At 49.1% G+C, this 22,454-nt stretch overlaps 7 protein-coding genes across 7 annotated transcripts; 3 read left to right on the top strand and 4 right to left on the bottom strand.

The window, feature by feature from the left end:
- Positions 1 to 1,513: 1,513 nt before the first annotated feature.
- On the bottom strand, positions 1,514 to 3,276 carry Asppvi_004274 (putative arginine transporter; the record flags this gene model as incomplete). The annotated part of the gene is made up of 2 exons (XM_043300229.1): positions 1,514 to 2,991; positions 3,060 to 3,276. The coding sequence occupies 2 exons, from the start codon at positions 3,274 to 3,276 to the stop codon at positions 1,514 to 1,516; spliced, it is 1,695 nt and encodes a 564-aa protein (XP_043156164.1).
- Positions 3,277 to 5,428: 2,152 nt separating this feature from the next.
- Asppvi_004273 (MARVEL domain-containing protein) lies at positions 5,429 to 6,044 on the bottom strand (the record flags this gene model as incomplete). Its single annotated transcript, XM_043300228.1, has 3 exons — positions 5,429 to 5,543; positions 5,630 to 5,903; positions 5,960 to 6,044. 3 exons carry the CDS (start codon positions 6,042 to 6,044, stop codon positions 5,429 to 5,431), a joined length of 474 nt encoding a protein of 157 aa, XP_043156163.1.
- A 1,956-nt stretch (positions 6,045 to 8,000) lies between these two features.
- Positions 8,001 to 9,617, top strand: Asppvi_004272 (O-acetylhomoserine aminocarboxypropyltransferase/cysteine synthase family protein; the record flags this gene model as incomplete). The annotated part of the gene is made up of 5 exons (XM_043300227.1): positions 8,001 to 8,044; positions 8,109 to 8,163; positions 8,221 to 8,724; positions 8,787 to 9,355; positions 9,425 to 9,617. 5 exons carry the CDS (start codon positions 8,001 to 8,003, stop codon positions 9,615 to 9,617), a joined length of 1,365 nt encoding a protein of 454 aa, XP_043156162.1.
- A 1,002-nt stretch (positions 9,618 to 10,619) lies between these two features.
- On the bottom strand, positions 10,620 to 13,517 carry Asppvi_004271 (Nrd1 complex RNA-binding subunit; the record flags this gene model as incomplete). Its single annotated transcript, XM_043300226.1, has 8 exons — positions 10,620 to 10,930; positions 10,999 to 11,203; positions 11,258 to 11,426; positions 11,480 to 11,513; positions 11,585 to 12,610; positions 12,745 to 12,847; positions 13,078 to 13,323; positions 13,398 to 13,517. The coding sequence occupies 8 exons, from the start codon at positions 13,515 to 13,517 to the stop codon at positions 10,620 to 10,622; spliced, it is 2,214 nt and encodes a 737-aa protein (XP_043156161.1).
- A 1,638-nt stretch (positions 13,518 to 15,155) lies between these two features.
- Positions 15,156 to 17,041, top strand: cit1 (citrate (Si)-synthase CIT1; the record flags this gene model as incomplete). The annotated part of the gene is made up of 8 exons (XM_043300225.1): positions 15,156 to 15,275; positions 15,345 to 15,409; positions 15,483 to 15,567; positions 15,639 to 15,686; positions 15,742 to 15,802; positions 15,853 to 16,408; positions 16,484 to 16,784; positions 16,853 to 17,041. The coding sequence occupies 8 exons, from the start codon at positions 15,156 to 15,158 to the stop codon at positions 17,039 to 17,041; spliced, it is 1,425 nt and encodes a 474-aa protein (XP_043156160.1).
- A 1,080-nt stretch (positions 17,042 to 18,121) lies between these two features.
- Asppvi_004269 (putative mitochondrial DNA replication protein (Yhm2)) lies at positions 18,122 to 19,495 on the top strand (the record flags this gene model as incomplete). The annotated part of the gene is made up of 6 exons (XM_043300224.1): positions 18,122 to 18,200; positions 18,288 to 18,312; positions 18,381 to 18,399; positions 18,453 to 18,549; positions 18,618 to 19,290; positions 19,441 to 19,495. 6 exons carry the CDS (start codon positions 18,122 to 18,124, stop codon positions 19,493 to 19,495), a joined length of 948 nt encoding a protein of 315 aa, XP_043156159.1.
- A 1,210-nt stretch (positions 19,496 to 20,705) lies between these two features.
- Asppvi_004268 (ubiquinol--cytochrome-c reductase subunit 2) lies at positions 20,706 to 22,313 on the bottom strand (the record flags this gene model as incomplete). The annotated part of the gene is made up of 4 exons (XM_043300223.1): positions 20,706 to 20,801; positions 20,878 to 21,737; positions 21,801 to 21,975; positions 22,062 to 22,313. The coding sequence occupies 4 exons, from the start codon at positions 22,311 to 22,313 to the stop codon at positions 20,706 to 20,708; spliced, it is 1,383 nt and encodes a 460-aa protein (XP_043156158.1).
- Between the last annotated feature and the right edge of the window lie 141 nt (positions 22,314 to 22,454).

Raw genomic sequence — 22,454 nt, 5'->3', positions numbered from 1 at the left:
GTTCAATAGCACAAGTGGGAAGTCTCGACAACGACTGTAAAAGAGGAAATTTACAAGAAAAAAGGAGGGCTTAGTTCGTCCAGAAATAGAAAATGAGCAATCTATACAATGTTGAAAGAGAAAGCGAAGTGATCGGGCAAGGACGGACAGTATGGAGTCAAGAAAGTGTGAAAAGGGGAGGGAGGGAAGCTTGGCTGGACTCCTTATGAATTCAAAACGACATCCTCATGCCCGACTGGTCTTGTTCTTCCTTTCTCCTGCCTGTCCGATAGATAGAGAAATAAATATCTGGAGCGAAAAAGCAACCGGGGATCCCTGACTTCCTAGAACAGGGAAAGCCCGTCAAATCACCCCTCGGGATGGGGTAGTTACCTTAGTTAGGTAGGACTCCAGGCTGGGGACTGGAGCATCGCCGAGCAGCTGAATGGCCGACCATTCAACCTCGTGGAAAATTACCTCGGCTGTTTTACCTTTCACGCTCTCTCAGGAATCGAGATACACCGAACCTATCAGATCCTATCCGCCTCTACCCAACAACTCCACTATCATTATCGATGCATTTCCATCCCTTTAAACATCAAAGATTCAACGACTCAAATCACCCAAATAATAAAGGCGGAGAAGTTCTTCTATTTCCAGTTTAGATCGTTCAATATCCCGGAGATCCTAACGCAAGATGGCGTCGGTCCGAAATTGTCCCCCACACAGGAAAGTCGCAGACAGCCTAGGTAAATAAGGTATCTGGGGGAGATTCCAATGATTTGACTGGACGTACTGCGTACTCCTTATTCAGATCAGCGAGTGATGTGAGATTCCGACTTGTACGCATAGATGAACTGAGTCCCTACTACCTTCACGTGTACTATTCTATTGTATTTGTAGAGCAGATAGGCACCCAGAGTGATCACCTACTAAGGTAGGTAGTAAGGCGCCTACAGTGTCAGCTGCAAGGGATGATCATTGGAGAAAGCTAGTCGCGGTATATAGCACGTGGAAAGAGTTCCATGTGACAGTGCAGTGCAGTCATGCAGCATTGTTGTCCACCTAAGGATGATCAGGTATTATTAACTATTGTTGAGCTAATAAATATCAGGACTGAATCAAACATAATATGTTTGGGGCATAATTACAGCTAAATATGAGATTAACCTTGAGATTTCTGGATCTGATGGCACATGAACTATTTATTCAATAACAGCAGAATCAGATCAAAACCATGATAAGACAAGTCACCCAACTCCATGCCAAATGCTGAACCCTAAGAGAGAACATATCTACATGCTATTTACAAAACAAAACCGAGATAGACACAGGGGTATCGTTCCCTATTCCACAGGCGATTCATCCTTTCTCCTGTCACCAGTCCACAAATAATCGCATAGCTGAACCACCATACCGACGAACGTAGATGTTGTAACAGTCAAAATTTCATGTTTTGTACATTAGTTACTTCTCCTTTGAACGGCCGACACATGTGGCACAGTTGAACCGGCCGAAAAGTCGCGCCATGTTTCTATCCCAGGATCGCGCTGCCCAGCTTCTTATACCACTTGGTGGGCGTGACCGTCTCCCACATCTCGTTTTCCAAAGCGAGGCGGCCAGTATCGATATCTGCTACGATTGGACGCACAAACGCTGTTCGGAAGATGATCTTATGGCCCAAATAGAGCACAACGAAAAGGATCAAACTGAGGTAGGCGATGAAAAAATTGGTCACACTGAATGTCGGAATCCAGGCAGTGAATCCTTGTGTGAGGATAATCAGAATGTTGAAGAACAAGCCATAGTAGGCATACCATGGCTGCCACAAAGCCTTGTACGGAAGAAGGTCACGAGAAATGTTGCGAGCCTTTAAAGCCCGCATGAACGCAATATGACAAGCATTTAATGATGCCCATGTAATGAAGCCTGCCACACCGGTGATATTCAGTAACCAGTTGAATACAGTGCTACCAGTGTTGGAAACATTCATGAATCCAAGCAGGCCAAAAGCCGCGGTAAATGCAACACTGTAGTAGGGAACACCTTTCTTGCTAGTCCTCTTGAACCAACGTGGCGCGAACCCTTCCTGTGCCAGACCAATCAAGATACGGCTGCCGCTATAGACATTTGAGTTCGCAGCGGAAAGAACCACAGTCAGCAGGACCGCGTTGATAATATGCGGGAGAACCTTCACACCGGCTAGCGTAGCAGCAATGACAAAGGGTGAGGAATTGGCGTCATTTCCACCCGTGAGAAGGTTCTCATTGGTGTAAGGTACCAGTAGACCGATGAAGAAGATGGTTAGGACAAAGAAGAACAGGATCCGAAAGAATGTCTTGCGGATGGCCGAAGGAACAGTCTTGCGGGGGTTTTCTGTTTCACCAGCAGCAATGCCAACAAGTTCAGTCCCCTGGTATGAAAATCCAGCCTGAATCAGGACAGCCCAGAAGCCGACAAATTTCGCGGTAGAATCGGGGTGAACGCCTTCGTAGGGGGAAAAGGGCCCAGGGTCCACCCAGTACCGGAAACCAAGATAGCCACGGTCACCAGCCCCTGCGTCAATGCAAATAGCGAAGATCATGAAGCCCACGACAGTGATAACTTTGATGCTTGAGAACCAGAATTCCAACTCGCCATAAAAACTGACGGGCAAGAAGTTGAAAAGAGTGATTATCACCCAGAACACAGCAATGAAGATGGCGATCTGGATGTCAGATTTCCAGAATTGGATAATCAGGCCCGTTGCGGTCAGCTCAAGAGCAAAGGTCATGGCCCAGGAAAACCAATAAATCCAGCCCATGGCGAAGCCCAGACTCGGGTCGATCAATCGCGCGGCATAGGACGTGAACGCTCCTGGGATAGGAATATATGTCGCGACCTCTCCCAAGGAGGTCATGACCGAGTAGACGATGGAGCCAACGAACATATAGGCAATGAGGGCACCCACGGGGCCTGCATGTGCGATAGCGGTACCGCTACTGATGAAAAGACCTGTGCCAATAGTACCACCTACCAGAATGGGTTAGCACAGTGCATAATACTTCAGAGTTCGACGTTCAAATTGAAGCATGACTCACCAATGGCAATCATCTGTAGATGCCTGCTCTTCAACTTCCGCTTGAGATCGGGCAGTGGATTCGATTGACGGCTAGCTCCATGCTTCTCACAGTCCAGATCGCTCGAGTTAGGGGGAGGACTGTTGTCGTAGACCTGGACAGACTCATCGTTTAACATTTTGCCCTTGCCCTCTGCGACCTTTGGCGCAGCGGTGACCTCAAGCTCATTGAAGGCCATCTGTCCAGCATTCAGCGCTGAAGATTGAAACAGGACGGATTGGAGTGCAGAAGCGCACTAGAGTGCTGGTGGGGATCCAAGGTACTAAAAAGAAAGGAAAAGAAGAGGAGAAAAAAATCGGGGTGGAAGAGGGAAGCGCGCCGTTCAACAGAGACTCCACTCGAGGTTGAGCGAGTCGAGTCCACTCGATAGATAAGTACCGCCGATTAACGGAGCAAACCAAGGAGGCCTTTTTGTCTCCTCGTATTCTGCGCTGCTGACTGAATTGACTCAAGAGGAGGTTCAAAGAATGGACAATGAAAAGACTCTGCGCTATGCTTTTATTGCAAATGCATCAGCTCTTCAAAGACAGAAAAGAAAAAGACTGACACCTGCAATGAGGTAAAGACACAGCCAATGACGAACGAGACAGATAAATCAGTATGTACAATGTACAGGAAGATGTTATGTAAAGAGAAGAGTAGTAGACAGAAACTGGCTGGAGTGGGCTTTAATAATGGAGATTATGGAGTCATTCTATCCGCGAGCGGGAGGCCAATGTAACGGTAATTGGTGACTGGGAGGAAGATTAGTACTGAGAATAGATAATGGTTATCATTATTATTTCATCACTGGACTACTATCTCTAAGTGAAGTGAAAAACCTTGTCCTACCACTTCATACTTTTGGAGATGCGTGCTATTCCTCCGTCTCCGTCCCACTATGATAAGACTTGAATCCATGAATGGTAGAAAGCACGGCCCTCAGGATGGCAAATGTATTTCCCAACATCGATCATTTGCTCGGGGCTTTCTAATATCTATCCAGATATTCAGTATTCTAAAGTCGCCATCCAGGGATGTGGAGCGCTGTTGGGAGTGCTGGCTGATGGGCGGAGAAAGAAAGAAATTTTTTTCTCGTAAGATGACTCGACGCTAAATGATTTAAGTGCGGTGGCGGAAAGTTGACGAAGCTTGGCTACTTGGAAGTCGGAAATCGGAAATTGGAAATTGGAAATTGGGGAAGACTTGCCGAGAGCGAGAACTTCCTAACCACTAGTCTAGATATTATCTAGATGATAGAAAAGTGCAACTACACATACTGACAGAAATTCCCTTGGCTGTTGTTAAACTTTCCTCTTCGGGGTTTTCCAGCTTCATCGTAAGTTTGCGACCCCACGTACCTCGTATACGGGGTTGGTGCATAGAAGCATCTTGGCTCATGTCGGCAGTCTCCGAGGCTCGGATTGCTGGCCCCCTGGTTCTAAGGAACTGTCAAACAATCAAGCACTCAGCAGAAGCCTAGATTAAATCCTTAGGACCTCTAGCAAAATAATTTTAGAGGGTGTTGGGGAAGCCTGGGATAATTGGGATCTAAACTCTATCCCAAACCAAAGCTTGAGACGGGCTTTCTCGGAGCGGGCAAACTGAGGAGTGGCTAAAGCTCCTAGAATGTTTCCTTTCAAGTGATACATTGAGGCAACTGCCTGTCCCATCTTCTTGTCTTCTACAACGCAGAATCATGCTTCATATTTCATTAGAAGTAGAGTGAAGATAGGACTCAGATCATCGGCCACAACTGACATTATCCGGAAATTCTCTAAACTTTGAAAATTACAGTGGGTGCCCCTTAATGTTTACCGTCAACTGGGAGAAACAGGCAACCTCACTATTATAACAGTCCTCAAGTTCTGATAAAGTCTTTGCTTTCTTAACAAATTCTCAGAATACAAATGTCTTTTCAAGCGTTATCAATGAAATCTCAGCAAACTTGTGGATCAGTGTACAAAGAGAGATCAGATACATGGTATGAAGAACTGACGAGGTATCAACATCACAGCGTGCAGAGAAGCGAAGTAGGTATCATTTATAAGGTACAAAGGCGTAATCATGATAGATGAAGTCATGGTCTCCAGAAAGCGTCAATTGCGAATGCGGAAAGTCAGCCCGAGAGAATCAACGGCCATCATTCAGGCCGTCAGTGAAGTCCCTCTATGCCCTTGTATCTGGGTGACGAGAAACAGCAAGCATCGATCGAAGCTGGCGTGTATGACGTCATGCTGTAGGAACAAGGCCCTCGCTTTTCTTTTGAGACTCATCGCGAGTATGTATGTGAACATATATGCGAGGACAGGCACTCATTCTCACGGAATTATGGTTGCTATCAACCCCATTTAGACTCCGATGTGAGTGGTAGTTTGCGGGGCAGGCTTCGTACTGTTGGTGCTGTGACCGCCAGATCGCAGAGCACCGAGTATAGCTACAATGCTCGTAGCGAGGAACAATGCCCTTTTCCCGCAATGTCAGCCCTTGATATGTACGAATTCATCCACACGTAACGAATGAAGCTCTAGATTGGAATGGGTATGACTTACCATTCGAACGACCCAAACACGGTTGCAGCTTGCAATGCCCTGCATTGACCCCAGTGGCAGTAATCCGGAGATGGAAGCAAAACACCAAGCGCAATAAACCCTGCAAACCAGAAAATCATGGTCACAATTTCAACAGCTGGGATGACAAAACGATGCGCCAGTTGGGGAAAGAAAACCGGGGCCAGCGCAAGATAGGGCGTTGCAACAAAGGCAGTCCAGATGCCATTGAAAAGCATGAAATTGACGGTGTCACTCCAGCTGACTACACTCAGAGCTGTTAGGGTGTTAGTCAAGTCTTCCATCAGCACAACAGGACGAGCGTAGGCCTACCATATGCTGTCAATCCGAGAACGATGATCGCGAACGCTACCTGGGCTACGCGGACAGGATAAATCCAAGGAAAGTTCAAAGCCATAATGAAAAATGATCACTGCTGGATGTGTAAATGGTGTGAGTAAATTATTGCATCCAGATGCGACAAGCGTGAGAAGAAAGGCTCTGCTTCTTCTGACCTATATAATCAATCAGCCGATCTCTTCAAAACCGAATCTCGGGCATGTGAAAATGGAGGAAGAGATTGGAGCGGACTGGACATTCGCCCGTACTTAAAGGGCGCTGGGGAAAGTCATGGCCGTGCCTTGTAGACTCTTTTCAGCCAAGATCATCGCCATAATCCCGTCCCATAAAAAGACCACTGTTGGCCTCAAACTTCCTCCTGTGACAGGGGGCGGACTGGAGAGGCGGGTATGAGACAAACCTTTATTGGGGAAGATATTATAATCTTGTTCACGTTCGTTAGAGGAACAACGATCACAGACTCTGATAGAAATAGAACTCCAAACCCATAAGGTACTGATACATCAGGGAGGACAACACAAAAGGTTCTTGACCGCTGGTGTAGTCTCTTCGCTTTAAATACATGCCTGATGACCACAAACGTCACAGTCAATTGCCGCTTCTTCTAATGCTTCCGCCTAGTTTTTTGTTTTTGTAGCATGGCGCCAGCATTATGATTGGCGTCGATCCCTAGACTTTCTGTTGTGTACTATAACCTGAAGTCATTTCTGTCTTACCCTTTATTCTTCAGAGTGGTAGGACTGCTCATTGGACGTCTGTGTTGTTGGGGGCCTGTGATCGATGACAGCAGTGGGCATACCTMTCTAGATGGCACAAGGCTAAGCAACTTTCTGCCCTATGACGACATGCGCCTCGGCAAAGCAACCATCAACAAGAAGAATGTATAATGAGGAGAATAAATTCAAGATTTCTATGTCCCTCTTTAGGAGTCTAGGAGCGCCACGAGCAGACTTGAGTGAACCATAATTGACTCCCACCGTCTCACATGATGGAACGCATGTGGTTGACGTCGAAGATGCCATGGGATTGCTCCCTGTCTGAGACCCACGGTCGACCCCTTGTGCCTGGAGATGCTTTAACTCATCAATGTGAATTCGTCAATCATCAGCTTCCCCAGACTCAGGGCTGGAGAATGTTACTCGTACGTTCCATCTATTCATTACCTCGAGATTGAGAATAAGTGCTAGGGATTCTAATTCATTTTCGATACGTGCTTTGTATACTTTGGACAAGAGTATATGTACTGACTACAATTCAATCTTATCAGTGCCAGAAATATGATGAATCATCTGGCCCCTCTTACAGTCTCTCGTATCAACCATACCGTCCAAAACATCCAGTATCCTCAACCATCGGAGCTGTACACTTTTGCTTTCTTTTCCTTCCTTACCTCACTTAATTTTTCCTTGGAAATATTGACCATTATCAGGTCTGAGCCTTTAATTTCTGTAACAAGAAGCAATTACCATAATGATTGCTATATCCAGGAAATATCTGGCCACTTGTATGAAGACGTTGATTTCTAGTACCTTTGCACGTACGGAGTAGTTAAGGTACATACCTTCCTCAGTTGTCCCATGTTCAACCAATTCTGCCACAGCTGTACATGTACATCTCTGGATCAAAATCATCACACTCCTTTGAAAAGCAATTATAAGGTCTTTGTATTCCACTCTTTTTCTGAATGATCAGTTCTTGTTATTGATGCTTTCTCGTAATGCATTTTCCCTCTCTCAGCTCCAGTGTTCAGTCCCTCAATCACGCCATCGGCGCTACCCCAGTGCACAACCATATCTATATATGCCAACTTACTTCTATATACTCTTCTGAATGTTCCTCCCCCGCTTTAAATACTCCCCTTTTTCGCGTTTTCTTCTTCAATCCCCTTCAATCTGCAGTGTTGGCCCCTCCCTCTTCACCCTCATCTCTACCTGTCGATTCTCAATTGCATTATATATTGTGCGAGAAGGGCGTCCAATTCCAGTTGCAGAACCCCAATCCTTGGACATACGCCATGTCGCAAACACCTCATTTTGAAACGCTCCAACTCCATGCTGGGTAAAATAAACATAGAAATCTGGACCGCTCATTATCTCAATGGCAATACTGACAAGTCACCAAGTCATGAACCGGACTCTACTACCAACTCACGGGCAGTGCCAATCTATGCTACTACCGTTGGTCTCATCCCTTCTACTCTCTTAGTTCATTCCCCCACTGATCTCGAGGTGTAGTCATACACATTCAATGATTCTGCCCACGGGGCTAGACTCTTTGGCCTCAAGGAGTTCGGAAACATCTACAGCCGTATAATGAACGTGAGTAATTCTCCGCAGCCGAGTTGGGTCGAGTTGCTCACAACCGTCATTTTGCTTCAGCCTACTGTTGATGTTTTTGAGAAGCGCATCGCCGCCCTCGAAGGGGGTGTGGCAGCCGTTGCAGCCTCTTCCGGCCAGGCTGCACAGTTTATGGCCATCGCCGCGCTTGCGCACGCTGGCGACAACATCGTAGCTACGACCAACTTGTACGGAGGGACCTATAACCAATTGAAGGTCTTTCTTCCTCGTCTGGGCATCACAACCAAGTTTGTCCAGGGAGAAAAGCCAGAGGACATCTCCGCCGCCATTGATGACCGCACCAAGGCTGTCTATGTCGAAACTATTGGCAATCCCCGGTACAATGTACCCGATTTTGAGGCCATCGCTAAGGTCGCTCACGATAAGGGCGTTCCTCTCGTGGTGAGTTTGGTTTCCTCGAAATGCGGGAAGACTATCTCTGATCGCGCTCGCCCTTATTCTAGGTTGACAACACTTTCGGCGCTGGCGGCTACTTCTTCCGCCCCATCGAGCACGGTGCTGACATCGTCGTGCACAGCGCAACCAAGTGGATTGGTGGTCATGGAACCACCATTGGCGGTGTTGTTGTCGACAGCGGTAAATTTGATTGGGGTAAGCACGCTGACAGATTCCCTCAATTCATCGAACCGTCCGAGGGCTACCACGGGTTGAAGTTCTGGGAAACATTTGGACCTATCACTTTCGCTATCCGTGTCCGGGTTGAGATCCTTCGTGATCTGGGATCGGCACTGAACCCATTTGCCGCTCAGCAGCTTCTGCTTGGTCTGGAGACTCTGAGTCTGCGCGCTGAACGACATGCAAGCAATGCCCTTGCCCTGGCTACCTGGCTGCACAAGAACGAGCACGTGAGCTGGGTCTCGTATCCCGGTCTCGAATCTCACCCCAGCCATGAAATCGCCAAGCGTTATCTGAAGCGCGGCTTCGGTGGCGTACTGTCATTTGGAGTCAAGGGAGGCGCAGCTGCCGGTAGTCAAGTAGTTGACAACTTCAAGCTGATCTCCAACCTGGCAAAGTGAGTATTTCTGGCCCCCAGGACTTTGCTAGCTTGCTGTCCGAACGCGTGCTAATCCTTTTGCAAAAGTGTTGGGGATTCGAAGACTCTGGCCATCCACCCTTGGTCTACCACCCACGAACAGCTCACGGAGCAAGAGCGGCTGGACTCGGGCGTCACTGAAGACGCTATCCGCATTTCGGTGGGTACCGAACATATTGACGATATCATTGCCGATTTTGAGCAATCCTTCAAGGCCTCCAGTGCTGCACTCACGCAGTAGAGTGTAACCTCACGTCTATTAAAAAATGGAGAACGCCAAAAGGTAGAAGACGATGTGCGATGAACATATGATACCAAGCAGGATAGGCATTTTGAAATTCATTGCTTTGCAAGATGAGGCCAATGTAGACTTTCTTCGTCGATGTAAGCGCAGTGTGGCCGCGAAGAGGATTGATGAAGAGCGGTGTTTTATGAAGCATCTTGCTACTCTACTTGCTACTCTACAGTATAAAATGGTAATCCCCCCCCCCGGGAGGAAATTGTCAGCCGTGCTGTCGGCATGTGGCAGAATTGGTCCATTGCTGGACGACAAAATCGCATGAGGAAGCTTACAGAAGTACATAAAAGTTGTCCTCGGTATCAGAGATTACTATTGAATTGGGTACTCAACTGTAGCGGAGTCGAGCTAGAAAAAAGGAGCCCATCATACGACGAAAAGAGAAGAAAAGACAGCAAAACAATGAGCTGAACAGAGAAATACAGAGCAAATAGTAACTGCTCGAGCTGATTCTCTTTGGTGTGAACGCAGGAAGAACAGGTAACGGTACAACACCGCAAAGAGCCACCTCAGGAGTCTCAACAACTTGAGCTAAATGCATATCAACACCAGCAGTGGAAGGTCGATATGATCGGCGGAAGGTAGAATAGCCATGATACAATGACAGTATCCAGCTTCATGCAACCAACTCTCACTTCTCATATGTTGATATGGTCTCACTGCAAGTGTGACTGGAACATAAAGGCAACTTGTCTCCCGCCAATGTGCCATCCTAGGCTAGACCCTTTATGAAGTAAAGCAAAATCCATATTTAGAACTGACCTGAGAACTCAAAACTCCCGGATCCCTGTTTGAGAGAAATGGTACATGAAACGTAAAAAGAGAAACGGAAGACGAAACGTGGTTGAGTCGCCAGATGAAGACAAGACTGTGTACACGGTGAAGCTAAGGCAATGTTGTCCACGCGATATGATCTGTTGTGTTAAAGAGAATCGGCTTGAAGGCTTAACTTCCCTGGCCAGGTGGTGGTGGTTGGGTTGATCCGCCGGAAGATCCAGCTTGTGCCCCTCCCATCATGAAGCCAGGAGGAAACATGTGCATCCCGGGAAACGAAAATCCGAACCCAGGCACTGCAGGGGGTACGCCGACGTTATTGACCGCCGAGGGGTCACGACCCTCATGAGGACCAGGGCCGCCAGGACCCATCCCAGCCGGTTGCACGTCACGCTCTGGGCGTCGGAATCGATCTTGTTGCGTGCGGGACGACACCGGTCCACGTTTCCCTCCCGTGTCTGTGGCAATCCGTCTACTAATGGCTATAGGGCAAATAATTAGCCTTGGCTTCACTACGTTAATACGAGGAACCAGAAAGAAATCCGCTTACCCTTTGAAGAAACGCCAGCCCCGATTTCAATGTCAGGTTCCTCAACCACCATGCCAGACTCAATGGGTCGCCCTCCTGTTCCACCATATTCAGCGGTAAGCATCCACTTACGATCTGCTTCCGTGAGTCGCTCGATTGGAATGACACTGATGCCTGTCTGATAGTCACTACAGTCTCGTGGACCGAATCCGACACCCCATCGAGTCTAATTCTGTCAGAGCACTTCCTAAACACAACGAACTTGCTAACAGAAACTTACTCTAAGTTGCATGTCACCGGACTTATAAGATTCCATTCCCTCCCGGGCACTGATGGCGTCCTGACGACTAATCATTTTGATAAACGCGTGACGTTTGTCGACGTTCACGATGCAAGTTTGGACAATACCAAATTTGCTGAACAAGGATCGCAGATGTGCCTCCGAAGATCTGCAACATTTGTCAGTATATAACCCTCTTTTTTGGAAAAATCGTAAACTTACGTGACACCACCAACAAAAAGAGTTCTGCTCAGAACTATACGAACAGATGTTAGCTGAAGCTCCCGATGCAGCACACTCTGATCCAGAAATTTTCGTGCTACGAACCTTTGATGTTTCCTTGTCCGATAGAATAATCCCACTCGATGAATTTAGGGCCTGGAGGAGGCAGCGTCGGGTCCTTTCGAGGGGGACTAGGAGAACGCCGTCTACGCCCGGGCGGGCTGCGCTGACGATAATCATTGCCTCGCCGACCACGCATGTCACCCCGACGACCGGGAGAATCACCATGATACTCTCCATAAACAGGGCTATCACGGCGACGAGGAGGTGACACATCACGACGTCGGTCCCATCCAGGCGATCGAGATCGGCGACGATACTGGTCTGGAGGAGAGCGCATGTAGTCGCGGTCTCTTTCACGGTCCCCTCGATCAAAATCACGTGACTGTGAATCTGGACGGCTACCCCAGGCAGCGGCTGTTTGACTGGGTAAGTTGAAGCCAACTGGCTGCCCAGAATTCACATTGGCCATGTTTGTAGCATTAGACAAGCTGAGAATCTGCAGGGCGGTGCCCCACTGATCCTGCGGAATTCCCTGTGCGGCTAAAAGCTGCAAGAGCTGCAGCTGCTGCTGCAGGGCGTCCGGCGCTATACTAGGAGCTGGCTGAGCTGCGGCTGCGGTCGCCTGTGGCAGTAGCGCGGCCAGGGGATTGGCCGCGGCAGCGAGTGGGTTTGGAGGAGTCTGACTCTGGCTTTGTGGTGGGATTAATGCCGGATTCTGAGCGAGATTACTCAAAGCCGCGAACGGCGTCGCCATAGTGCCAGCGGCATAAGGATTTACACCAGCCTGTCCAGCTTGAATTTGTGAAGCCTGGTCTACGGACGAGGTCACGGGCTGTGAAACTGTACCCTGCATGTTCAATGCATTTAGTGGATTAGTCGACGCTGGAACGGCTGGCGCTGTTGTGCTCTGCTTGGCCATATCTGCCAACGCCTTCAAGATACTGGAAGTGTCAGGCGCTGCTTGAGCGGGAGTCGTCGAAGATGCGCCATTCGCCTGCTGCTGCTGCGAACCTCCCAGTGAAATGTAATTCGGTGCAGGTGATCCTTCGGGAGTGGTAGATTCAACATCTAAAGAGAGGCATTAGATGTATGATACCAAAGCGGTTGCAACTAGAAACCCTGAGTCTAGAATGATTGGATAGATTCCACGTACGCCAGGACTAACTCCTGCTTCGTAGGGGGGATTAGAAGGGATAGCTTACTCTGAGATGCGGGCGCATTCAACTTTTCCTTGAATGATGCGAGCATGGATGCAGGGAATGTATATCCACGTTCCCAGATATCGACCAGCTTCTTGATCTTTTCCTATATATTGAGAGAGCGGCATACGTAAGTTGAACTATTCGTCACACGAGAATAGCAGAAGCCTAAAGGAAAAATTGCCGCTTTAAACGACGAGAAAGGGATACGATGATTTGGGAGCATGGGAAGCCATCACGGGATACAGATATGATCACCGTTTCTTATCGCTCCTATGCTTTCCACAAATCCTGTAACAGCTTCAAAATTATTCGCGTATTGCATCTAAAGCGTACCTTTTGATCCTCAGGGGCATTGTTTATGATATCGGTCATCAAGACAGGCAGCAATTCGGTCACTCTGTTGACGCCAGCGGCGAATGTTCCATCGGGGGCAGCACTGCCAGATAGTTGGCCTGCCTTGCGCGCTGCTTCTACCCATTGTCGAGTTACAGAGTCTACGACATAGAGTACGCCCAACTTGTGTGTTCCCGGTGCCTTCTTGAAGTGTGTATAAATCTTCTGAATAAGGACGGACTCGTTCTATAAGAAGAGACAGGAGTTAGCTTGTAGTTCGGGTAACACAAGTTTGTGGTCATATCAAGATTTGTTCATACCTGAACGTTGGCTGTACAAAGTGACGTGATGCTGTTGATCTTAGATCCAGAAACGCCTGGGGGCTTGAGAGCCAGCATAGACTGGAGATAATTCTCCAACTCTGCTACAGCAGAAGACATAGCTGATAATGGTCGTTCAGGATTCTCAGCGCGGTACGAAAGACATACAATTACCAAAATTCCCTGGAGTGAGACGGGCAGACTCTTCCGGCTTGGAATCAGAATGTATAAGACGCTGAGAATATCAAAGCTCCAAAACGAGGTGTTTCTACTGGAAAATCCAGTACAGTAGATTTGGTGATGCCTAAATTGGCGATGGCTTGCTTCCTCTCAGGAGTGAGCAAAATTTGTCTAGAGCGGATTTTTCACACTTGTAGTCGTGTCACTACAGACTCAACGAGCACGATGGCGACGAACGAGCCTTCCGCCTACAGCTGGAACACAGCTAGCAAGGTGCCCAGGGCTTCGCGACTCGCGAGCGAGTACAAGTACAGGGTACAACCTAAAGTGAGAGGATGCAGATTGAAGAAGAATGTGAAGGTAAATCGGATGTAATTTACGTTGTTGGGACAGAGAGAAGATGGAAGGATGATGAAGGGACAGGGGGATTGATGAAAGGAAAGAAAAATGGACAAGTCAGGTGAATCAGTCCAGTGACTTGAGCTAGTCTCAATCTGGGAGGACAAACTCTGGTGGATGCCTAAGGCCTACACTCTTTTTAAAGTTCTTCACATGACGCACGTGATTCAATCGTTTTGATTACATCTCTTGTAAGGTAAGTAACAGGCTAGCTCAGTTCGGTGAGTCGAATCAGGAAACTCATGAACGACTGATTGGAATAGCTATCTACCTCTCTATATTGGCTTCATGTTCAAGTGATTTTTTTTCATCCCTACTTAAAAGGAAACAAAGTGCCCGTAGTCTCAATTAGATTTGTTATCGTTAATTTTTTAGATAGAACTCTACAGGAACCTCATGTTCCCTTCTTCTATATCAGTTTACTCCTTTGAGCCAGTCGCAAGGCTCGGTTCACGGGCTACAGCTTTGATGGCGACTTGCCGACGTCACCAACCATAAGGTAGCCTCCGAGTTATCTATACAGTGCCAACGAGCCACCTACGAAAGCATGTGTCCTACTCCTAGAAGGGCAAACAATGAAATTCCATAATGTGTCTTAGGTAAATATAATAGTCGCAGTTGTACTCCGTACTCCCTAGAGAGGTACGGTGTGCCATATTGGCTGCATATTCCTGGCGTGCCATACTTCTCATCATTTACAATCGGTCTTTTTTTTTGGGCACTAGGTTATTAAAGTAGGTACTCCGTGCTCCCGTTTCTCTTTTTCCCGTGCGACGGAATTTGGCGGGTGGAGTTTCAGAGGGAAAACCAACAGCAACGTTGGTTGGCGCAAATACGGTAATATCCGTCATCGCAAGGAAGCTCGCCGAAAGGACAAAAATGTGGATTGGCACTCGGGAGTCCGGCTGCGTCTATCCTTGGGTTGGGGGTTACCGTAATGTACGGAGTACACGGTGTTGCCATCATTGCCTCGCTTTCTTGCCGGTCATTGCGGTCACAATCGTGTACCGGCTGTACCGATACGGTCAGATGGAAAAAAGGGCCGCAAAAGAGCTTCTCCCTCAACTTTTGGACACCTCCCTCCTTTTGACCTCTCCTTTTCTACACCAAGATCCCCAGTGTACCCTCTTTTTCCTTTCCATACCAAACATTCAACTTCAATAAGTTGTTTGATACAAGATGGCTTCCACAATGAGACTCGGAACCTTCGCTCTTCGTTCCACCTCTATCACGGCTAAGCCTGCCGTGCAGTCCGCTGCTTTCAACGGCTTGCGTTGCTATTCTACTGGCAAGGCCAAGGTTCGTGACGCTTGTTTGGGTTCAATTGTCATGTTTCGAGCTTTCTTTACTGATCTCTTCTTCCTTTAGTCCCTCAAGGAGACGTTCGCCGATAAGCTTCCCGCTGAGATCGAGAAGGTTAAGAAGCTCAGAAAGTAGGCGCACAGCATATTTTGAATTGCTACCCACCATACAGCGAGTGCTAATCAAGCGAGCGGTTGTTCACAGAGAGCATGGCAGCAAGGTCATCGGCGAGGTTACTCTTGACCAGGCCTACGGTGGTGCCCGTGGTGTGAAGTGCCTCGTTTGGGAGGTAGGTCCAGAGAGCCTTTTTCTCCCTCACTGTTGGTGATGATTTGAACGCCAGTTAACTCTCTTTACTAGGGCTCTGTTCTCGACTCTGAGGAGGGCATTCGTTTCAGAGGTTACACGGTAGGCCCTCGTTGGCGATGCTATTCGTAATCAGCGCATACTCACTTTTTGACAGATCCCCGAGTGCCAGAAGCTTCTTCCCAAGGCACCCGGCGGCGAGGAGCCCCTACCTGAAGGTACAATAATCCGAATAACGTCTCACAAAGCTTGTGCTAAGAATACTCAGGTCTCTTCTGGTTACTGCTGACTGGTGAGATCCCCACCGAGCAGCAGGTTCGCGACTTGTCTGCCGAGTGGGCTGCTCGCTCCGACCTTCCCAAGTTCATCGAGGAACTCATCGACCGCTGCCCCAGCACTCTCCACCCCATGGCTCAGTTCTCCCTGGCCGTTACCGCTCTAGAGCACGAGTCTGCCTTTGCCAAGGCTTATGCCAAGGGTATCAGTAAGAAGGACTACTGGAACTACACCTACGAAGACTCCATGGATCTCATTGCCAAGCTCCCCACCATTGCGTCCAAGATTTACCGCAATGTCTTCAAGGATGGCAAGGTCGCTCCTATCCAGAAGGACAAGGACTACTCCTTCAACTTGGCTAACCAGCTCGGCTACGGTGACAACAATGACTTTGTTGAGCTTATGCGCCTGTACCTGACCATCCATTCCGATCACGAGGGTGGAAACGTCAGCGCCCACACTACCCACCTCGTTGGCAGTGCTCTGAGCTCGCCCATGCTCTCTCTTGCTGCCGGTCTCAACGGATTGGCTGGTCCTCTCCACGGATTGTAAGCGCCCCTGGTGTGAATTCGATCTCTGGGAGAAATATCGTTTTACTAATAATCGTATTCTTTCTCCAACAGGGCCAACCAGGAAGTGCTCAACTGGCTCACTAAGATGAAGAAGAGCATTGGCAACGACCTCAGCGACCAGGCCATCAAGGATTACCTTTGGTCCACCCTGAACGCCGGCCAGGTCGTTCCTGGCTATGGCCACGCCGTCCTTCGTAAGACCGATCCTCGCTACGTCTCTCAGCGCGAGTTTGCTCTCCGCAAACTTCCCGATGATCCCATGTTCAAGCTGGTCAGCCAGGTCTACAAGATTGCTCCTGGTGTCCTGACCGAGCATGGCAAGACCAAGAACCCTTACCCCAACGTTGACGCCGTAAGTTCCTCCCTTCTCTGGATTGTTGCAATATTGCGGGCGATCACGGTAGGCTGATCCATCTTTAGCACTCTGGTGTTCTTCTCCAGTACTACGGCCTGACCGAGGCCAATTACTACACTGTCCTGTTCGGCGTCTCCCGTGCCCTCGGTGTCCTGCCCCAGCTGATCATCGACCGTGCTCTCGGTGCACCCATTGAGCGCCCCAAGAGTTTCAGCACTGAGGCATACGCCAAGCTCGTTGGAGCTAAGCTGTAAATTTCCTCTTGAGACGACATGACAAAAGCGGGCAGGGATCCATGTTCTTCGATTATGATTAAGTAGAGCAATCTGTATTATTTTACACACATTTGGTTACACTAGACTGGACGTGCCGAGTATCGTGGGCTTTCTTTGATTAGTGTATGATAGGATTTAGGGTCGAGTAGAAAACGATTACAATTCACGTCCAACCGAATTTGTCAATGAAGTGTACAGATCCCCCTTCGTTTTTTCCTTTTTGGGGCCCGGAAACCGAGTGAAATGGCAGATATCTCGAGAAAAAGGTGGATATGAGTACGCCAGTTGGCGATCAAGGCAATAATCACGCGCAATGATACGGCGCAGATTTGATCTCTCAACCATACATGAATAAGGTAAATGTTGATGATGTTGGGAGCGCCCCGGTTTGCTCCGTGGCTCCAGAATGCACAACAGCCACTCAAATCCGATCCGTCCTCGGGCCAAATCACACCGCCGGCCCGCAATGGGTCTAGTGTACCAAATGGCCCGAGAGTGGCTCAATATGGCTTAGTGTTTCCCCAATCCGCCGAAAATAGGTAGGAAATAGGAATGGCCATTTATCGTTGTTGTGGTAGCAGATCCGCCTTGTGTGCCACTGGCTGTAGTTTTTGAGGGGGAAAAGAAGGGGGACGCTCTGGGCCTGAGGCCAACAACTGTTAGTAGCCTTTAGTTGGCCATCCAACTCCGTCACGTACTACGAAGTACAGTGTAGGATTCATACTCAAAAGCAAGAGGCGGACTTTGTTTCCCAGGCGGACTTTGTTTCCCCCTTCCCCTGCTGCTTATAACTTCCCTCTGCTTCCCCCCCCCCAACCTCCTTTCTTCGACCATTCCTCTGTTGTCTTGTCAATTTAAGTTTTGTGTTGCCCGCCGGCTCAATTCATTACCACCCCGTCTCTATCGTCAACCTTATTCGACGAGAGCTTCCTTGTTCTGCTCGCCTTTGACTGTCCTGTTTCGCTCGCGAACAGCTCTTATATTCTCGTGATCCCTTAGGCGACGAAGCCCCTACATCCCTTGGTCAGGGCCCCTTTCAGTGCTACCCCAAGGTCAGAGATGTCAGCCACTACTGCTGAGAAGGCCTCTAGCGGCCATGCTCTCGAGAAGAAGCCTGTCAAGTTCAGCAATCTGCTACGTATGTCTCTTCCCCATCATGGATCATACGCGACACCAGCAAAAGCTTGCAGTCGATGATTTGATTCTAATTTTATTGCAAATACAGTCGGTGCAGGATTGAACATGTTCGAGTAAGTTTCTCCTATCAGCCCCTTCGTTGATTGGAAACTATGAGTCGAGGGACTAATGGGCAACGCAGGGTCACCACTCTGGGACAGGTATAGTTCATTGATTTGCAGAGGTTCGATGTCTTTCGCTTACAACTTTTTAGCCACTGGAAGTGATCAAGACGACCATGGCTGCCAACCGAGGCGACAGCTTCGCCGGCGCTATGGCGCGGATATGGGGTCGTGGCGGGATCTTCGGTTGTAAGTGACCTTCTTGCCCGCGTTCCGATGCTGTGGGGTACAACAACTGATGCGGGATGATCCCACAGATTATCAAGGTCTCATTCCGTGGGCCTGGATTGAGGCCTCCACCAAAGGCGCTGTCCTCTTGTTCGTCGCGTCCGAGGCGGAATTCCGCGCGAAGGTGCTTGGTGCCCCCGACTTCCTGGCAGGTATTGCTGGAGGTATGACGGGTGGTGTTGCGCAAGCATATGCGACCATGGGTTTCTGTACCTGCATGAAGACGGTCGAGATCACCAAGCATAAGATGGCTGCTCAGGGTGTCAAGCCACCGAGTACGTTTGCTACCTTCATGGATATCTACCGTAAGGAAGGTATTCGTGGTATCAACCGCGGTGTGAACGCGGTGGCTATCCGCCAAACCACGAACTGGGGTTCTCGCTTTGGTCTCTCCCGTCTAGCGGAGACCGCTATCCGTAAGGTGACTAACAAGGACGAGAATCAAAAACTGAGCGCCATCGAAAAGGTCATTGCCTCTGGTCTGGGAGGTGGCCTCTCCGCATGGAATCAGCCCATTGAAGTTATCCGGGTCGAGATGCAAAGCAAGAAGGAAGACCCCAACCGGCCCAAGAACCTGACTGTTGGCAAGACCTTCAAATACATTTACGAGACGAACGGTATTAAAGGTCTCTATCGCGGTGTTACTCCTCGTATTGGTCTTGGGATCTGGCAGACCGTCTGCATGGTTGCTCTTGGTGATATGTAAGTTGACCCCAGGTGTTTCTACTTCCCATCCCTTCTGTTGCTGTCTTTCCTTTCTTGGATACGCTTCCTAAGCTTTCATTGCGATCTTCATGTGATGCCGAGGAGCGATACCGGGCTAACGTGCGGGTCTCCGTTGCACCGAAACAGGGCCAAGGAAGCAGTCGAAAAACTGACAGGCGACAAAGTCACCGCTAAGCACTAGAGAAGGTTTGAAATACCCTTCTACTATGCAGTATGCACGGTCTGAATCAGAGGGCGGAAGAATATATTGTCGGATCTCATATTTTATTGGCTCTGCACGGAGTTGATCGGAGGAGCTAACAGCTATAGCTGTTTAGCCTCCGTGCACACCCGGTCCACCGCTTGTTCTGGAGCTATGTTCAAGTCATTCGTCATAACTGATGTAAATAGTAACTGCTTGGCCGCTATAGACTCAGGCCGGTCCTCATTAGACTTATCAAAAAATCTATAATATTGGCTTAAATTTGCTACCATGGTCGGAAGCAAGACTCCAAATACCTCCGAGCTCATATCCCCTGCTATCCTTGTCTTGGTCGAACTCTAGTTTGGAAGCTGGGTGCTGTTTGACGAAATAGATAGTGAGGCTTTATCAAAGGCGAAAGATATATCAGTTCTGGCAGTTGTGCAGTTGCGGTAATCATTATTAAATGTTCTAATGGAGACACCTTTGTATAGCGGCGTCTTTAATTATGACAATCAGCCTAGAACATGAATATCACATGCAAATGAATCTGTACGAGGTTATCTTAAAAGGGATAACCTGTCTGACAGATAGTGAGCAGTATCCTGTTTGCTTGCCCCAAAGCACATACAACCTATGGGGCGTTCATTTCCCAGCAAGTTGTCTTGGGTTCCTTTTAGGATATACTTCAGACGAAAGTCCAAGAAACAGGTAAGCTCACCCTGAAGGACTATTTCCGACTATTGATTTCCAGATTCGGCAACAAGGTTTCTAAAATCTATGGCTATGACAATCTACGATGAGACGATATCTGTATAGCATCAACGAGAGCTAGGTGCTCGCAATGAAATAGCGTTCATCTATCTGTAGGGTAGTGATGTATAACCGAATCGCCAGACTTCGCGCCTGCAGCAAAGCCATGCTTTGTCAATCACACTGCCGCTGATCGAAGTGTCACAATACATGTTTAGAGATTTGAAAGGATACTGCGCACTTTCTGCAGCCCCAAAACAGGGTTCAAAGGAGAAATATCGGGCGTAAGACGGCCTATAATACTCGGAAGGCACCGAATGGCATAAGATACAATTGTATTACAGTCACACAACTACAGCCACATCACAAAGGAGAATATCTGCGAAGATTGATCTAGACACATAAGAATGGGAAAGGACGCTTTTTCCAAGTCAGTCTAACATGTAATGTTTACACTTTAAACGGTCAGACCGAGGTCCGCGCCGTAAGGAAGCTGGAAGAGGTCTCCAACAGCGGCAACGGAAGCCTTGCCAGAGAGGAAAGACTTGGCGGCCTGGAGAAGGAAGGTGAGTTAGCCAGGTGACTTTGATGCAAAGCATGCCGAGAGTAGGAAAAGAGAAAAGACTTACATCCTTGATCTGCGCCTCAGTGACGCCGTCGAAGCCCTGAGCAATCTCACCAATCTGGTAGGGCTTGCTGCCGTTGATCAGGGCAGCACCGGTGGCCTCAAGGCCGGTCTCGAGCGTCTGAGCAGACTCGAGAGCACGGAACTTGGCCAATGCAACGGCCTTCTTGATCTCGTCGCCGGCAATCTCACCGGCAGCCGTCTTCTTAAGAACGTCAACCACGTTCTTGCTGGCGGCAGCAACCTGGTCGGCCTTCCCAGAGACCGTAATGGTGAAGAGACCGGCGTCGGAGTAGGCGTTGTTCTTGGTCGCGACACGGACCTGGGAGAAGCCCTGGGTGGCCTTGGCGAGGAGAGAGAAGCCAGGAGTCCACTTGATGGAAGACTCACCGCCGAGGAGGGCGGCAAGAACGGAAGCTTCAGGCTTGTAGCCCGAAGTGCCAAAGGTACTAGAGCCAGGGAAGGCAATCACAACGGCGTTGCCAGCCTTGGAAGAGATGCGCTGTTCGCCACCGTAGTACTTGGAGGCAGTGTTGGGCTGCACTTTGAACTGGCTAGAGCCGCCAGCGCTGGGGAGCTCGGTGAAAAACTCACCAACCCACTTGGACACCTCAGCGGAGGTGGAGCCACTGCCAACGATGGCGATGTTAGATTTAGCATAGGCGTCATTGGCAAACGCGGCGATGGCCTCGGCGGAGAGGTACTTTTCGAAAGGGCCACTGGCGGAGGGAGTAATGTTCTCACCCAGACCGCGGTGGAAGGCAAGAGCGTGGGCAGCGTCAACGGCGATGTTCTCAGCATCGGCGGCAAGGGCTTGCTGTCTGTACTTGATGAGGCTGAGGACGAGCTCGTTCAACTCGTGGCCTGAGGTTTCGAGTCAGCCAATATCCCATTAGAGGTAATGACTGACGACTGCCGTCAACATACCTGCAAACTTTGTCTGGGAAGCAACCTCCGCCAAAAGCTCGGCAAAGTAAGGAAGGTCTTTTGAGAGGAACTTGGCCTTGAGGACGACGTTCTCACGCGAATGTGTCGAGGAAACTTCACCGCCCAGCAGTTCAACCTCCCGAGTGATCCGCAACGCCGACCGTTTGAGTGTAGACTGTCCATTGAAAGCAGAAACCGTCAGAGATCACATCAATTCACACTCATATGCTGCAAGGATTGCAAACGAGCTATAAAACCAACCTTGAAGGCGAAGAATTCGAGGGCGTCGGAGAAGCCAGGGAAGGGCTGGTAACGGGAGCCGGCCTTTGCAACCAACGCCAGGGTGCCGGTTGGGCCTGCGACCTCTCTGTTGGCGACCTTCACACCGGCAGACTCGGAGACATCGTATTGAAGGCCGGGAGTCGCAGCAGAGGCCATGCTGCGACGACTGCTGGCGCTGGCAGCAGAGAGCGCACGGGGCGCATTTCGGCTGAGGGTAGACCGCGACAGCATTATCGCATGTGCGGATTATCGAACGAGGAGGAGAGGAGACGTAGGAAGCCGGAAGGCTTAACAAGCAATTGGTGAGGTCGAGAGGGGGGAAAGAGCACAAGAAGGCTGGCTGTCTGTCGATGGACGGGTTGGAAACGATGT

The sequence above is a fragment of the Aspergillus pseudoviridinutans genome (genome assembly GCF_018340605.1).
Source record: "Aspergillus pseudoviridinutans IFM 55266 DNA, scaffold_3, whole genome shotgun sequence".
Classification (NCBI taxonomy): domain Eukaryota; kingdom Fungi; phylum Ascomycota; class Eurotiomycetes; order Eurotiales; family Aspergillaceae; genus Aspergillus; species Aspergillus pseudoviridinutans.
This window is presented reverse-complemented; position numbering and strand designations above follow the sequence as displayed.